The sequence below is a fragment of the Solanum lycopersicum genome, chromosome 4 (genome assembly GCF_036512215.1).
Source record: "Solanum lycopersicum chromosome 4, SLM_r2.1".
In the NCBI taxonomy this organism is placed as follows: Eukaryota; Viridiplantae; Streptophyta; class Magnoliopsida; order Solanales; family Solanaceae; genus Solanum; species Solanum lycopersicum.
This window is the reverse complement of record NC_090803.1, coordinates 3,728,488-3,746,155: the sequence shown is the minus strand read 5'-3', so window position 1 is coordinate 3,746,155 and position 17,668 is coordinate 3,728,488. Positions and strand designations below refer to the sequence as shown.

The window sequence follows — 17,668 nt, the reverse complement described above, 5'->3', positions numbered from 1 at the left end:
TTATCATTTTCAATATAACTAATTGAGGTTTAATAGGTAAAAAAATTATTTTTTCTTGATTTGTCAAAATGAACTAGCAATTTAGACAACTAAAAAAAATGAACAAATAATAAGAATAAAAAAATATTTTTTTAAGATATCATATTAAATAAAATTTTATATTCGTACAGGACAAGATCAAAATGCGTGATTTAGTACTCTATGATTTGAAATGAATGTTGAAATTGCTAAATTGGCTAAGTCTTGAATTTTGCTAAAGTATTTATGATTCTTATATGACTCCCCTACTACTCTTGCACATCATCAAACTTCCAGAAATCTCCATGGTTTATAATTACATCATATCTTAAAAGTTTCTTTAATTATAAAAATATTAAATTATTTATTATTCTCATATATATTTTTTGAATTTTGTGAATGATACATTATTTAATGGGAGAGATGTATATAAAACTGTAGAGGCGGAGCTAGGTAGGAGTACATGGGCTCGGACGAACTCATTAGCTTTTTCGTAAACTCTATATTTATATTAGAAAATTAAATGAATATATATATATATATGTATATTAACTTGTAAACCTTCTAACAAAATTGATTGATAGCTTAATGGTAATGAACAACGGTGAGAATACTTTTTTCACACTAGTATTGTGTGTTCAAACTCTATTGTAATAATATTTTTCTGTTGCATTCTAAAATTTAGAACTCATAATCCTGACTTCGTCTCTGTGATCAGGAGGGTTATTCATGAGGGGATAGGAAAGTATCCGAGCACGGGCGGAGGCAACATATACTTATGGAGTTCATTTGAACCCACTCGACGGAAAATATTTACTATTTATACATGGTTAAAATTATTTGTTTAGGTATATATAATAGATGTTGAGTCCTCTTCCACTAGTTCGTGTGTTTACTTTTCAAATTTTAAATCCCTTTATTATAAATTATGGCTTCATCACTGTATCCGAGAACGGAGGAATATATATATTCGAAAGGGAATAAATATTTTACACTAGAGAAACTGAGAGGTGTATAATATTTAAACAAAGCTTTTATTTTAATAATATAAAGTTTTTGATCTAATCAAACAATTCACATTTTATGTCAAAATTATTATTCTTTGTCCCATTAATCAAAAGACCCCTTAATTAAATACTACTCTTTATCGGATTCCAAAGTAGGTGCCAAGTCAATATGATGACTAAATAAATTAGTTATATATTTGTCTTTTATGTTCTCTCTTATATTATATTTCAATTTTAAATTAACAAGATAAAGTAAGAGATATTTTAGTTTTTCGGAGAGTCAAACGAAATAAATTTTGATTGATATTTTAAATCTATATATTTATATTAAATTGACATGAAAAAAATTATAATGAAAAGTAATTCGAATATATAAATTTAAATATAAGATATTAAATTAATTTAATTACAAAAAAACAAATAAATTGATTTTCGAAAAAAAGTAAAATACGACAAGTAATCTAATTGATTTTTGAGAAGCGAAATAAGATAACTAATTTGATACAGGATATAACAATTTTGTGAAATTACAATGCGGGAAATCAAATCCTTACCAACAAAGTGAAATACTTTCAAACCGCCGGCCAATTGAGCTAATAAATTCGAATCAATTGCATGTGGAAATAAATAAGACACGTTCTTTGTCCATTTTGTCCTCCCTTATCTCCTATTCCTATTTATAGATCTACAAAATAATCAAAAACTTTTAACATATTTTATAACTCTCTTCTTACCAAAAATAAAATAAAAAATGGCAAACTATGATCGAGCAAAAGATCTCAAGGCCTTCGATGACACAAAGGCTGGTGTAAAAGGACTAGTCGATTCAGGAATAGTTCATATTCCCGAGATCTTTGTCACACCGACCTTAATAGAAAATGAGTTCAGTGCTGAGAATCTTGATTCAGATTCAAACATAGTTAACGTTCAGATCCCAGTTATAGATCTGAAGGGTATGAATGAAGACGATTTTCGACGTACGAGAATTGTTGAAGAGGTAGGTGAGGCATGTAAGAGTTGGGGATTTTTTCAAGTTGTGAATCATGGTGTGCCACAACATGTTATGGATGAGATGATTAGTGGAGTTAAAAAATTTAATGAACAATCAAGTGAGAAAAAGATGGAGTTTTATTCAAGGGATAATTTGAAGAAAGTGAAATTTAATAGTAATTTTGATCTTTATTCATCTAAAGCTACTAATTGGAGGGATAGTTTAGCTTGTGTTATGGCTCCTAATCCACCTACTAATGATGAATTACCACAAGCGTGTAGGTAATTTTTTTTTTAGCTAAAACCCTCTTTGTTGATTGTTTAGAATATAATTTATTTCTCACTTTTAATTTACGTGATACTGTTTAATTTTTAAAATTTTAACTCTGTGAATTTTGATTAATATTTTATGATGGCATAAAGAAGCTAGTCAAAAATCTCTATAATTTATTTGTTCTATATTCATTCCTAATTAAAGGATTGAAGATGACCATATCAATGGATTTTCTACCACACATATAATATTTTATATAATTTTAAATATTTATATATTAAATTTAAAAATATTAATTTTACTATGAAAATTAAATAAATTAAACTATCGAATATCGAACTTGTTCTCAAATTGAAGTGGGAAGAGTCTAGACTTTAAACTAAGCCACTAAAAATACCTTTTTCTAAATTAATTAGCTAGTGGTACCTTTTTTTAAAAAAATTAATTAGTTAGTGGTACCTCTTTTTTAATTATTTTTTTTTAAAAAAAAAAGGTGAGTTGAGGTTGGAATTTTTTTTTGGAAAAATTACATAAATTGGTACATTTTAATAAATAATTACTAATTTTAGTAACATTTTTTATTTATTACCATTTATAGCAATATTATGTTAAATATGCAATATGAATTAAAAGTGAATTATGTATGCAATATATATGAATTAGAATTGTTTTTTTAAATATATTATATTTGTTTGGTAAAAATTTGACACATTGTATTATAAATGTATTAAAATGTGTGATAAATGTATTATCCATCATTAAAACTTGTATTATATGTGAATAATAAATTGTTGTTTGTAATATGTGTTAAACTTGTATTATAAATGAATTAAAACTGATTAAGTGAAAAAAAATATATTATTGCTATAAATGGTAAATATTTTTTTATTATAGTATATTTATGTAAGTTTCCCTTTTTTTTAGTCTGCCTTAAAAGAATGCCGGTTATTATTTATTTAAAAAAAAATTAATTTCAACTTTCTGCATGACAGTTTAACACGGTAAGATTACATGACATTTTTTGTATGTTTTATATTTTTTTTTAATTTAAAATCACAAGAATCAAAAGTCTTATTTATTTTGTTAAATTTTATGTCAAGTCAAAATAAGACAAATAAATTAAAACCGAACTTTTTTATTTTTTTTGTTTTTTATCAGGGAGGAATTACTTCAATATTCTCAACATGTTAGAAAGTTGGGCCATACAATATTTGAGTTACTAGCAGAGGCACTTGGGCTTAAGCCCAATCACTTATTGGGCCTGGACTGTGCAAGGGGCCATTTCATTCTCTGTCATTACTATCCACCTTGTCCTGAGCCCAATAAGACTCTTGGAATCACAAAACATACTGATCCAGATTTCTTCACAATTCTTCTACAAGATCAAATTGGTGGGCTTCAAATTAATCACCAAAATCAATGGATTGATATTCATCCTGTTACTGGAGCCCTAGTTATCAATCTTGGTGACCTTATGCAGGCAAGTATATCTAGTCGGTCAGATTTACTGTTTACGTTTTAAAGTTTATATACATAGATATACATACATAATATACATGAATTATACATAATGAATGATTTTATAGACGATTGTTTAAGTTAATTCTTCTAAAATAGATTTACATTTGTTCTAGTCACTAGTGATTTTGATCAAGAGGCGAATCTAAAGTGTTAGGATAGGTTATACTGAACACATCGTTTTCAGTATATTATTGTATACATGATGGTGTAAATGAAATTATATCAAACGATGTATATAACTTAAACTCATTTTTTGCAGCTTCTATCAAATGACAAGTTCAAAAGTGCTGAGCATAGAGTATTGTCAAAACATATTGGGCCAAGGATATCAATTGCATGTTTCTTCACAACTCAATTTCAGCCATTTGATACACTTTATGGCCCAATAAAGGAATTGTTGTCTGATGAAAATCATGCTTTGTACAAAGAAACAACAGTGAGAGATTATGTGACTTATTACAACTCTAGAGGACTTGGGGCTCACCCTGCCCTTCTTCATTTAAGGCTCGATCCGTCCATTTGACACGTCTAGTATATGCTCGGAATATTTGATATGTATCCACTCCTTCATGATTTTGGTTTTCGACTCGTGGAATTATCATGTTTGTATATTGTGTTTCACTTCTTGATCTCCATTTTCAAATGAGTATATACAAAGAAGTGAGAGAAGGATTTATTTAGTCAAATCTTATTTGAGACTGATGCGTAGTTGTTTTTTATTTAAGTAATTGCAATGATTGGAAAAGGGTTACTTTTGACAAGAATAACACATGAATAGAAATGTGTGAGTGTTGCTATATGAAGCAACACCATTAGGGTCATTTTGCAAAACGCGAGCCAGAATTTGAAATTTATGATTGATCATTTTGTCGGAGAGATTAAAAATTATGTATGGGCAAGCTCCATGATATCGAAGCCATGTACAATATATTACTCAAGAATTAGAAGATGGTATCAGTTGTAGACACGTGATTTTTGACCTATCGTCATTACATATCAAACTTCCTCTATTCAAAAAAAAAAATTGAAGTCTTTTAAAGGCATTTTTAAAACTTCACTACATCTGTATTGAGTTCATCATCATGAGTAGTTCCTACGTCAAGCTCCTTATTAGCTGATGCTTCTACTTGTGTGTGTTTCAATTCCTCCAACTGCAACAACAATAAAAATATACAACGTTAACACAACGATTACTATGTCTAAGTTCAAACATATCAGTGTCAGCTATATGAATCCTCACTTCTCCGTTTTAGCTCAACTCAGTGTCCTCATTGTACCAAACAAGACTAAAATCAATTCTTAAACTAGTAGACTAAAATCTTTCTAGTTCATGGTGCCTCGTCCTTTGGCTAAGTCATTGTATATCTTTCGAGACAAGTTCCTTTTATGTGATTTTAGGTCTACCTCATCCTCATTTAGCATTCTCATTCACCACACCTATGGACTGGTGCATTTGTAGATCGACGCAACAAAAACAATCATTTGAACTTCTAGAGAGCTTAGATATTACAGTGAACCAAAGTCATACCTCTTTGCATCTTTCTTGGTTTTCTTTTATAAGTTTATTATATTTGATTTGCAGCTCTGATAACTCGGCTTGTAGCTTTTCATATTCAGAGAGTGATGGACCGCCTAATTTTTGCTGGACAAATCTGAGAGATCAGAAACCAAACGATCGTTTAATATAAGTTCTCTGACAAAGAAAGACCATAAAACAATAATCAGCACAACCATGAGATTATAAGAAGACACTCGAGAAAACGCTTTGCACCTATTAATATGCATGTGTATTTTTTAAATGAAACCATGATATGAGCAGTTTTTCAGCCAACCTGAACACTATAGTTACAACATTTTGCTTTGAAGGCAATTTTCACATAGACACAGTCCAAATCGAACTCAACATGCACCTTGTATCATGGGATGTGACAGAGTTCGGTACTTTTTTAAGAAAACTTACTCGAGAGCTGAAGAAGGTTTGTCATTCTGCTCGTATAGTGCAACAAGGACTACAATGACAGGAAAAACGTATAAAATGTGGTCAAGATCTTTCCAATGAAAAACAAAACGAAGATAAAAGGTGAGCATTCAAACTAACTTAGGAAGTAATTAGAGACCACCTTTGGTTAGAGCATCAAGAACTCCACTGGCCTCCAAATACTTCCTGAAACCTTCTTTCTTTGCTTCCTTTTCCTATCAAAAGCATCAAATAAGTGAATTTAACGCAGGAAAGGGAGGCGTCTATAGGATAACGGCACATAGCAGATAAGGTAACAAATAGCACGGAATTCCAAGGTTAAATACTAGACAGGCTTTGTTACTTAAGCTCTTTGAATTACCATTATTCTAAATTGTCCATATCCTCTATGTAGATTTCTTCACATATATGTGCACTTGGGGAGGTTGTGGGAGGGAGTGTCGAATTTGCAAAAATGGATAGAATAAGTTGCTCTCCCGTTCACCCTTGTTACACCAAGAGTTTACTTTCATTATGTGAATAAAATAGCAAAAAGGCTCAAGTTCAAAGGGGCATCTGTACCACATATCTCATGCACCAACAATTTTGTGAACCAGATGTTACCTATCAAGTCATCAGTCCGCATTTTTCTCAAAATGATATCATCAATCTATTCCACCCAGAATGTCAAGTTAGCATTCATCTTCCCCAAATAACACCATGTCATAGTTAGTCAGCAGCACTAAGGTATAGTCACATCATTACCTCGTCAGCACCAAGTTAGTCCAACATGATTAGGTGCAACCGGATGCATGTCTTAGTCAACAGTCTAATCAAACCACGGGACATGCATGCCCTCATTTTCATTGGCGTTAATATCAAATTTTTGAGTATGAGCTTTAGAGGAAGGAAGTTGAGCTCAAATCTTTGCATATTGACACTGGATGTTCACAACATGGGAGGTCAGCTAATGGATAGTACTGCCACTCTCAAATATTTTGATCTCTATCGGCATAAGTACATTGACCATATAATAGTCAGACTATCTCAAACTAAGTGGGACTATTAACATGGTTAAAAAAAACTCTTTAAAGTCTAGACGCAGCATGATACTCATTTCTACCACTATGTTTATATAGAGGTGGTCTCAAAAATAAAAATTTCATTGATATATGGTACTCACAATAATAAAATGATTTAAACCAATTATTGTAAAAACGGGGATTTTACCCCCTTTATCCAATACTGAATCGATGACAAGTAAGCAGAGCTCTCCCGATTAGAAAAAAGAAAAACTTTGCTGACAATTATATATGGAGTATTTTATATTTTGTCAGAAGAATCCTCCAAATATTTTGGCTCTTACTTTAATTTCAAAACATTTTTGGATATGAACAAGGAAGAGAATATAGGCTAATTAATTCATAAGAAAAGATATGAGAATTTACCTAAGTAATTGAGCTTGAGAGCCAAATAAATGAAAGATTCATGTCTGGTTCGAGAACTTGAAAATGGAAAAATTCTTTATCCACTGGCAAGAGAAGGATGAAATTGGGAAGGAAGAAGAGTTACTGCTTTAAATAAGTCAAAAAGATCGTTACAACTTAAAACTCAATCAACTAACCACCTTTCAATGGAGTGCGGAGCAAATGAAAGTCGGTTTTCGTGAACTTTAAAGGTTATCCGGCGTGGCAAGATGAGTAAAGGAGACTGCTTATCAAACAATTAACTACTACACACAGGGTTTTTTTTTTATACATAGTGGACATCCTCCTTCCAACAGAATACATCTACACAATTTGTTATACATCTATGGATTGAGTAACAGAGATGTTTGTGTACCAGACTAATCAATCCAATCATAGACCTTAAGCTGCATATGCAGAACTGCAACTAAACATGCAGCGGAATCCCAGAATAGTAGCTATCTACAGTGTTGAAACACTTATCAAACCTAAGAGAAAGACCATACCGACATAGGCACATCTACATTTTTTTCAGCTGATGCTGCTGGAACGATATACTTTTTGATAAATGCAGCTGAACTACATACAAAAATATATAACCAAAAAGTTCTACTTGGTCCCAATGTCACTAGAGTAGTGGCTGTAGTTCTGCACTCACTCTTTTCAAACCTTGAATTTGCCTCTGAGTTATTAGATAGACAACAATTATGTAATATCATGAACGAACCGGTCTCTCCATCTTTATCAGAATATCCTTGAATATGTTCCATTTGCAGTAACATTTCCGTATGTTCTCTAAAACCCGTGACACTCACTTAAGAATAAAATTTTCCTCTTTTAATCTCGAGTACAAACATGCACATTGACCATGCTCAAGAACACAAATTTAAGCAAGTGCGAGCCGAGTACACCATTATACACACTATGATGATGCGTAACTACTTGCTATACGTACATAGACTTATCGAAACTGAATCAACTTAAACTTCCCAAATTAGGCAAAGAACTCCATAGTAGCTGACTATTACAGTGAAAAAAGAAGCATTGTTTTCTGAACTAAGAAAATGGGAGGTTAATCTAAGTTGTTAACAACAATGTCAAGCAGTACAAAGAAAACAAACCTTCTCATTTCTTCTTTTATTCTTGAGTACAAATATTCACATTGACAATAAACAAGGACACAAATCAAACTTAGGGATAGCCAAGTACCATTACACACACTTGGTATAAATACATATATATATACAATAACAACAACACACCCTATGTAATCTCACGAGCGGAGTCTAATGAGGGTGGGGTATACACAGCCTTATAAAGGTAGAGAATTGTTTTCGATAAACACTCAGCTCAATTAAAACATAAGTATATAAAACAAACACAAAACAGTAGCAGCAACAAAATAATTAGATACTTGAAGTATATATATACATAGACTCATAAAGATTGAATCTTTTTTACTTCCCAATTAGGGAAAGAGCTCCACTCCACTATAACTGACAATTTACAGTGAAAAAAGAAGCAATTTTTTTTTTTTTATGAATCAAGAACCAAAAATGGAAGATAATTTTACAAATTTTTAACAACAATGCCAAAGATTACAAAGAAAATGAACCTTACCATTTCTTTAATTCTTCTTCTTCTTCAATGGGATTTAAGCTACTTCAATGGTGAATTTTGTTTACCCCTTTCAGATAACAGAGTTAGATCCAGTTTTTTTTTTCTCTTTTTTAATTTAAACTTTAAAGAAAGTTTTTTTTTTATGGCTTTGGGCTTACATAGTAATAGAGTGTGGAGTTAAAAAAGTAAAAAAAATTATCAAAAATTCTAAAAGGGCATATCAAATTTTTTTAAAAATCAAAACGGTAAAATCGCTCATCATGTAGCGGTTTTTGCCTTCTCAAAAAGTGAAATCACTGCCATTGCAGCGATTTCTTAAATTTGTTTTTTTTAAAAAAAAAAATTAAAATCAAACAAATTGCTCCACACGGAGCGATTTTCAAAAAAAAAAATTGTATAAGTAGCTGCTTCTGCAGCGACTTTCATCAATTTTTTTTTATATTTTTTGCTTTATTTAAAAAAAATTGATTCAAATTTTTTTTAAAAAAAATAAATCATTGGCAGCGTTTTTTAATTAGTTTTTTTTTAAAAAAATCAAATCGCTGTAAAAGCAGCGATTTACACTTAATTTATATTCTTTTTAAAAAAATTTAATTAAATCGCTGCAAAAAAAATTAGCCGATTAAATTAAGTTTTCAAAAGAAAATAATAAAAATTTAAGTGTAAAACAAAAAATGTGTTAATTAAGAATTCATAACATAAACACATATAAAGATCAGCCCAAAAAATGTGTTAATTAAGATTATTTTTTTTGAAAACTTAATTTAATCGGTTAATTTTTTTTGCAGCGATTTAATTAAATTTTTTTAAAAAAATAATTAAGTGTAAATCCTTTACATCGATTTGATTTTTTTTAAAAAAACTAATTAAAAATCGGTGCAAATGATTTTTTTTTTAAAAAAAAATTAAATCTAACTTTTTTTTTTAAATAAAGTAAAAAAAAATAATTAAAAAAATAAATTGATGGAAGTCACTGCAGAAGCAGCGACTTATACATTTTTTTTTTTTGAAAATCGCTCCGTGTGGAGCGATTTGTTTGATTTTAATTTTTTTTTTAAAAAAAAAGCAAATTTAAGAAATCGCTGCAATTGCAGCGATTTCGCTTTTTCAGAAGGCAAAAGTCACTACATCATGAACAATTTTACCGTTTTGATTTTAAAAAAAATTAATATGCCCTTTTAGAATTTTTGACAATTTTCTTTATCCTTTTAACTCCGCCCTCTAGTAATATTCATAAATATGTTCACTTCCCAAACATAATATTTTTATATTTTAGGTTTATTTAGTATTAAGTACTAACTATAATCTTTCAATATTTTTTGATCCAATAATAGTATATTTTTTTTTCATTTTATTAATTTAACGTGAAATGTGTTATGTAGTAAATACATATTTAATAACAAGGATAAAATAAATACAAAAGATAACTTATTTCTTAATTTTTAAAATTGTGCAAAATATTATTGAATACTATGTTTAATATAACGAAGACACAACTATTATTGGACAAAAAATATATATATTTATTTTACTTATAGAAGGTTTAAATTCAAGCGAACGGAGAAGTATTTTTTTTTAATATATCTAAATTTTGAATCGATAAATTTATTTCATACATTACTGAAAAATAAGTAGGTATCTTATATATTTTTAAATTTAAAGGTAAATTATTAATTTCGTTTTTAAAATATTGACCGCGTTAGAAATATTCTTTTAGGTGACTTATTAAATATAGATATACCTTCCGTCTCACTCATGTTACATGATGTGGAGTGTATTTAGGTTTAGTTAGTCAAATAAAAAAGTATTTATAATATCGTCAATAATTTGAAGATATAAATTAATAATTCACACTAAATTTAAGAGCGTTTTCAATATTTTTTTCTCGCGGATACATGTAAGAAACAAAAATCACAATTGAGTTCTCTTACTTTTATTAATTTTATTAACATAGTTTAGTACTTGTGATTGTTTAACGAACACCAACTGTTCGACAAATTGTCTCTGTAAAAGATTGTAACTTTTTTATAACCAAAATCAAGATTCTGAAATCTGATCAGCAGATATGGAGACCAGTAAAGAGGGAAATGCAGTTTTTCTCGATCGTACTTCTCGTGCTACTAGAGGCAAACGGTAAATCAAGATACCCAATTTCAATCAGTTCATAATTTTTCTGGTTTGGGGTTTGTTTGTTGTGTGTATAATTTTGTGGGTTGAGTTTAATTTAAGTTTATTTGTTGTAAAAATGGGATTTTTATATGACAGGATGACTAAATTGTTGGATGATGAGGTAGAAGAGGATGAACTTTTCTGGAATCAGGAAGCTCTTAAAGATGTATGTTGTTTTTTACAATAACAATGTCACGACATTTTTGTGTTATATTGTAATTGTAGTTAGTAGGTAGCAACTTAAGCTTAATGTTTGTATAGAATTGGAGCCTGACGAGAGTAGAGTGTATGCAGTAGAGTGGTTGTTTCTGATAGACGCTCGGCTCAAGGAGAAGCAACTTTATAAAAGAAAAGATTATTTTTTGAAACTTTGTGGAAAAAAAGATCAATTTTTTTTTCTATATTGGATGGTTTCTTCGTGAGGGGGTTGGGGGCAGAGGTGGAGCTGGGGTTTGAAACTTATGGGTTTGGGATTCTTGTCTTTTTAAGCTTTGGGTTCTAAAATTAATAATGTGTTCTTATTCAATGAGTTTTTAATACAAATACAGGGTTTGGACCAAAGTTGGTGGGTGTTGTCAGGAGAAGAATATGCATTTGACCATGTTAAGTTTATATCAGTTGGTGAATGGTAAGGGGAAATGATAGGAAACAACTATGTCTAATTTAGCTTTAAGAAGTTCAAATAAAGTTGGGAAGAATTGGCCCAAACCATATATTCAGGAGCCTTTCAAGTTTCAGAAAATTTCATCAATTACTGCACCCTTCATCTGTCTCTTTGTGCCTAGGTATCCACTGTAAGTTTCAGAATAGAATGGAGAATATTCATAAAGTGATCACTAGGAGTTGGATAGGCATGTTCAGTGGAAACAAGAAGGGATTTGTTAGCTTGTTATTTCATAGGAAACAGTTAAATGGATTCTGAGTTGGAAAGTTTGTGAACTAAGAAACAAAAAGCTTTAGTATCCGATGCGTGTTTAATGTGGATTATTGAGGCAGATTGAAGTGCAACTGCTACTGGCTTTTAGAGATTCACGTTTCTTTGCTTTCTCTGGCAAGTCCAAAAGTAGCATAGAGCACAAAGAAAATGATATTTATTTTTTGATAAAGGAACACCAAGAAAATGATGAAAGCTGAAGTTTCTCAAATATGGACGTAATTGTGCTTTTACGGAGAATATAACAAAGGAAAGTTTCTACTATGTGTTCTTAGGTTCAAATCCTAGCTGAGACAAAAAACGTTAGGTGATTTCTTACTATCTATCTGTCCTAGCTTTGGTGGACAGAGTTACATGATACTTGCTGGTGGTGGACAGACTTGTCAAGGTGTATGTAAGCTAGCCCACACACCATGGTTATCAAAAAAGATATTTTTCTCTGGAATAACTGCTGGTTCTTTACTTTACTGGTCTAAAATAATGATGATAATTATAATAATGCAGCCTCCATTATCCCAGCAGCTCTAGTTTGAGTGAAAATGACTGCAGCCTCCGTTATTCGAGCAGTAGTAGTCTTTTACTCAAATCATAGGCCTTGACATTTCGAATCCATGGTTGTAATTGGGCCTGAAAGTTTTGATATTTTAATTGCTTTGGAAATCCAGATCCACAAACCTTCCATAAAATATTTGGTTTGTGCTTGTTTGGCAAATTTGCTTATTGAATTTAATGAGCTTTTGGTTGGATGTAAATCAGGAAGAGAATGACATTGAATATGAAGAGGAAGGGGAAGCTGTGGATGTTTTCGACAGTGACTTTGATGAAGATGTAAGTTCTAAGTGTTCCATTTCTCATCACTGAACCTTTCATTTCACAAATTTTTGTGATGGATTGGTTACTTGTACTGGCAGTTCTAGCTTGGAAGGGTACGTTTATCGATAATTCTGTTCTCGAATGACCTATGTTAAAAATGACTTTCCTAATATTGTTTCAGGAACCCGAGCCTGATGAAGAAGGAGAAAATGAACCCGATGACAGGTTTGACACACTCACGTTGATGGGAAGTGTCCGTTTAGCTCCATATGGATAGTCCTTAGATTTATATTCTTCTCTTTTCTATGGCAGGACACAGACCAAAAAGCGATTGACCTATCCAGGAAGACCGCCTGCAAAGAAGAAAAAGAAAATGAAAGCCCTTACCAAGACAGAAAAGGCACACCAAGAAAATGAAGAAGCTCCAGATCCGTCCACCCCTTCTGAACATCATGGTGCTCATGATGATACTGAAGCAGAAAGAACAATTAGGAAATCAACAAGAACGGCTGTCGTTGTAAAACAAGCTGAAAGGGAAGCCATTCGTGCAGCCTTGCAGGCAACAACAAAGGTAGGGTGCTTGCACTATAATGCTATTTGTGATAGTACAAATAACAAATTATAATTTCTTACATGGCAGGCTTCTTTATTTTCTGGATTTAGGACACAGCCCTTTTATTCTTGTTTATTTATTTAGTTTGTAATCCCGTGCATGTGCTGGTTTTTCTTGTTTTCAGAAAGCATTACTGAAATTAGAGTTTGTTTTTATTTTCTACCACAATTCTGTTGATTCACTATCTTCTGATTCTTCAGCCTATAAAAAGAAAAAAGGAAGGCGAGGAAAAGAAGATGACTCAAGAAGAGATGCTTCTTGAAGCAGCTCAAACAGGTTTGGGCCCATTTCCTTACTCTGTAAAATTGCTACCTGTGCACTTTTCACTATGATATGTGACCTATCTTTGACAAAATTGGCAGAGGTCATGAATCTGAGGAATTTGGAGCGGGTTCTAGCAAGGGAAGAGGAAGTCAAGAAAAAGGCCATTGTGCATAAAGCAGTTTACAATGGTCCTCAGATACGATATATATCCAAAAACGGCAAGTTCCTTACCATGATTTGGGACCCCTCAAACTGTACCCTCTTTTCTATATCATAAAACATTTAGTTAATGGTAACACACATAATCAATCACTTTTTTACGAGTTCCATGCCTCAACTATCCATAGTTCGCTTTACTACCTAAACTATCACTCCCTTTGTATCTACACACACGTTGATATTGAGTTGACCAAATATTTGTTCCCAATTGACAACAGGCGCGTGTAGGCCAACTCAGCATCGAAGTGTGTTTTAATACAAAGGGAGTGATAGTTTTGGTAGGTAAATGGAACAATAGATAGTTGAGGTATGAAACTCGCGAATAGGTGATAATTTAGGTGTGTGTTTGACCATTAACTCTAAATATTCATATGCTACAGTTGCTTTCACTTGAAATTCATTTTTGTTTGATATTATTGTGAATATTTAGTTGTTTTCCATCATTCCAAACCATGCATGTTAATGGTATCTTTTTCCCTGCAGGTTCTTCCTACCTAGAGTTTGTCAATGGAGCGTCTTTCGGTTCACAGATCACAACAACATCCACTCCATGTAATTACAAGTTTGCTATATCCTGTTCCTCTCAGTTACATTTCCCTAACAATCGGCTTCATAGGCATGGCTGATTCCACATTGCTAGAGTATTTTCAGATGTTCATTGACTGGCAGCTTATGATTATTGACTGGTTTCATATTTACAGACCCCCAGAAGGCAGTGTGTGTGGTTACTGGGCTGCCTGCACGGTAACATGCTCTTTCCATATTCTCTTACTGTTTTTTATTTTTAGTGAACTCTAGCAATCATGCTCGCTAAACTTGTAGTTCTAGCTTATTTTCTTATAAGATTCATCCCATAGAAGGCATCAAGCAGGTGCACAATATTCAATACAAAAGCTCAAACTCCATTTTAATAAGAATCTGTCAGTTCTCGAGGTTATCTTTAACCTTTGAACCAATAAGTCTTCCTCCGAGCAGGGCAGTACCCATCAGAGCTACTCTTTTGAGAGAGAGATCTTATTGCAACGGAATGCTCTGCTTTGGTTAGTGGTTACTCCTCCCTTCTCTTATCTGTCAGTTCAAAAGCTCCACCCCAGTAACATCTAGTAGCAGCCAGTTGAAACCACAGGTATCTTCTCTGGCTCCTTCTTAAGAGCTGTAAACCTCCAAGAAGATCCATGTAAGTCCATTGATGGAACTTCACCTTCTTTGGAGAAGTGGAGAATGCAAATGAAAATTTGCATTTACAGATGCTCTTATTACAGATAAATCAATGTCTATTTTTCTTCCTTCAGCCTTTTAAAAGTGTTTTCGGCCCACCTACTATTCCATCTTCCTTACTCCAGCGGGATCCCAAGACACCTTTTTGTCTCTAAATAGACCATATATCTCAGCTCTCCATTGCAACATCAACATTTGACAAGTTTGTGCCAAGTCTGTTATCGAGCCCTCATACATTCCATTGATCATATTAAACTTAATTTATCCTCAGTTCATTGACCTTTAGTTCACCATCTCGGCATCTCCCTGGTATGTGTTTGCCCGTCGTATGATCTCTTTGGTTTCTGGGATGTTTTGAAGTTTGTCAGAGGACCTTCCATCCAAACATCTGTACAGGGTATTAGTCTTCATTCTGCATGCAGATTCTGGTCCTGTCAATGACTATTTCTTGTATTCAAATCTGTGATGTTGGCCATTCAGTTGGTCCAGCGAACTCCGCGTAACACTTCGATCTTAATGTTTGAGAAGGTGATGGTGAATAGCTGATGCTCTTCTTTATAAACGTCTGGATTTTACATGCAATGTCTGACCATCCTCCCCGTGTCATTTGTGCTCTGCAACCTCAGACACTGCTTTCATAGTGTTGAAATCCCATAACTACGGTTTTCCTTCAATTCCTGTTTTGCTTAGAGAGCTTCTCCATTTTTCAGTCCATATGAAAATTTCTGCATCTCTTTCAACTTGGCAACAACCCAGATCTTTCTTACGATTTTGGCATATATAGTATAAAATATTATGTCTACAAGTGTGCTCCTTCTCTTCAAAATTACTGTAAGGTCTCCAGGAAAATAAACATGTGATGTATGGCTTGATCCATTTGTTTCCTCCCAATCTGTTACCTGTCTTACATTGGTACAACACGGGTCGAGACTCGAGTCACACCTCCATTTTGGCTCTTCCAAACGATATCTTCCTTGTTTCTTCTTTCCCTGACTCTCTCTCAACCTCTCTCACTCACAGAGATACACGCACAATCCAATATTGGAGCTCTATACTTAGTTTACTTGGATAATATTTCTGTGTTCCAGTAAGCTTCCTTTATTTTATTGCCTAAGAGGAGAGATTGCATATGCGTACATGACCTGTTATGCGTCCTAGATGTTTTGTCATCTCTTTGTCCACATCTTTTTTTGTGTAATAGTGTTAACTTGGATGTCTATTGTACTAATCACTAAGTGTTAATTTCATCATTGATAATTTTAGGTATCGTGACCCGAAAACTGGGCTTCCTTATGCAACTAAAGAAGCATTTAAGATCATACGCGAACGGTAAGGATGTATTTTACTTAATGTTGATTGATGATGAATGAAAAACTGTCCTATTATTTCATGGTTCTTGCCTCTTGGTATGATTAAGTCAGAGTGAGTCATACTTAACTTGGCTTTTACTATAGAATCAGCTTTTCTAGCAAGATCATGTACGAGAGATGCACATCCAGGAAGAGAATGCTTTCACATCAGTTTTATGATTTTTCTTGCATTCTTCACTTGCATGAACAATATTTCGGCCTCGTTGTTCATACTTTCGGGATTGAAAAGCCCAAAATAAAGAAAAAATACACGATCTTTACGATGGAAGTAACAGAGAAAATGGCAGAAGGCTATGATGCCTGCTTTCCTCCTTAATTTTCCTCTTCCTATGCTATTGACTTCTAATTTACTTTCATTTTAAGATATTTCTGTAGTTTATATTGAACCGTGAGTTTTTAAATGAGAAAGGTAACTATCTATACACATTGGCCGGAGAATGAGCTATTAGTCAATAAGTTCTTCATTTATAAAAGCCCCCTTACTTCTCACTCGTGGTTTCTGCGTAAAATTAGAATACACCACATGAACTTGGGTTACGTTATGAAAAAAAGTGTGTTTGTGCTGTCATTGCAAAGGTTCAGTTCTTTTAGAACGAGTAACCAGATGCATATTTGATCCCACCTTACATTCAGGGGTGGAGCCAGGGTGGCAGAAGTGGCTCATATGAACCCCTTCGTCCAAAAAGTACACTGTATATGTAACATCAAACCCCCATGACATAACTGAGCATCTATTTCGAACCACCTAAGATTCTGTCTCCGTTACTGCTTACATTACGAAAATAAGGTTTCATATCATTCATAAACTTACTATTCCTCATCCACAGGTTTGCTGAGGAAAGAAGCAGGGCTCGGGAGGAAAAGCATATGGACGAGTTGTCTCAGGCGATTTCTGGGCTAGGATTTACCTCGAAACGAAAGAGGTCCATTCCAAATAATAGAAAAACGTCATATACCCCGCGAGTATTTGATCGTTTCCGCAAGTTTCCTGCTGATGACTCCATGTCTGAGGATTCAGAGTAGTCACTATGTACAATTTGATCCTCTTTATTTTTAGCCTAGGTTTGTAGAAATGCAGAAGGTAGTATTTTTTTTCTCTTGATTAGCTTGTATAATCAGTTTTAGTCTTCTAGAGTTTTAAATGACATTTATATGGCACGAGCTGTAAAAGCGTAAGAGCTATTTATATAGAACCACCTTCAGGCGATTCTCACA

General features: G+C 32.7%; 3 protein-coding genes across 5 annotated transcripts; 2 read left to right on the top strand and 1 right to left on the bottom strand.

Moving 5' to 3' along the window:
- Window positions 1-1,500: 1,500 nt before the first annotated feature.
- LOC101250295 (1-aminocyclopropane-1-carboxylate oxidase homolog 1-like) lies at window positions 1,501-4,496 on the top strand. Its single transcript, XM_004236747.5, has 3 exons — window positions 1,501-2,297; window positions 3,448-3,769; window positions 4,070-4,496. Exons 1-3 carry the CDS (start codon window positions 1,777-1,779, stop codon window positions 4,331-4,333), a joined length of 1,107 nt encoding a protein of 368 aa, XP_004236795.1. The 5' UTR covers window positions 1,501-1,776; the 3' UTR covers window positions 4,334-4,496.
- Window positions 4,497-4,695: 199 nt separating this feature from the next.
- On the bottom strand, window positions 4,696-8,992 carry LOC101250593 (uncharacterized). The gene is made up of 5 exons (XM_004236748.5): window positions 8,854-8,992; window positions 5,931-6,003; window positions 5,771-5,819; window positions 5,339-5,462; window positions 4,696-4,961 (listed from the first exon to the last, which is right to left on the bottom strand). Exons 1-5 carry the CDS (start codon window positions 8,854-8,856, stop codon window positions 4,857-4,859), a joined length of 354 nt encoding a protein of 117 aa, XP_004236796.1. The 5' UTR covers window positions 8,857-8,992; the 3' UTR covers window positions 4,696-4,856.
- Window positions 8,993-10,608: 1,616 nt separating this feature from the next.
- Window positions 10,609-17,668, top strand: LOC101250882 (SWR1 complex subunit 2). 3 transcript variants are annotated; one of them, XR_011220526.1, is made up of 11 exons: window positions 10,609-10,986; window positions 11,119-11,188; window positions 12,713-12,784; window positions 12,951-12,994; window positions 13,082-13,340; window positions 13,583-13,658; window positions 13,745-13,864; window positions 14,349-14,417; window positions 14,482-14,609; window positions 16,347-16,412; window positions 17,281-17,668. XR_011220526.1 is itself a non-coding variant. In XM_004236749.5 (11 exons), exons 1-11 carry the CDS (start codon window positions 10,919-10,921, stop codon window positions 17,474-17,476), a joined length of 1,083 nt encoding a protein of 360 aa, XP_004236797.1. In that variant the 5' UTR covers window positions 10,609-10,918; the 3' UTR covers window positions 17,477-17,668. The 3 variants fall into 3 exon arrangements, 1 of the variants encoding a protein (XP_004236797.1); XR_002027502.3 differs by having other exon boundaries at window positions 14,349-14,481; window positions 14,567-14,609; XM_004236749.5 differs by having other exon boundaries at window positions 14,567-14,609.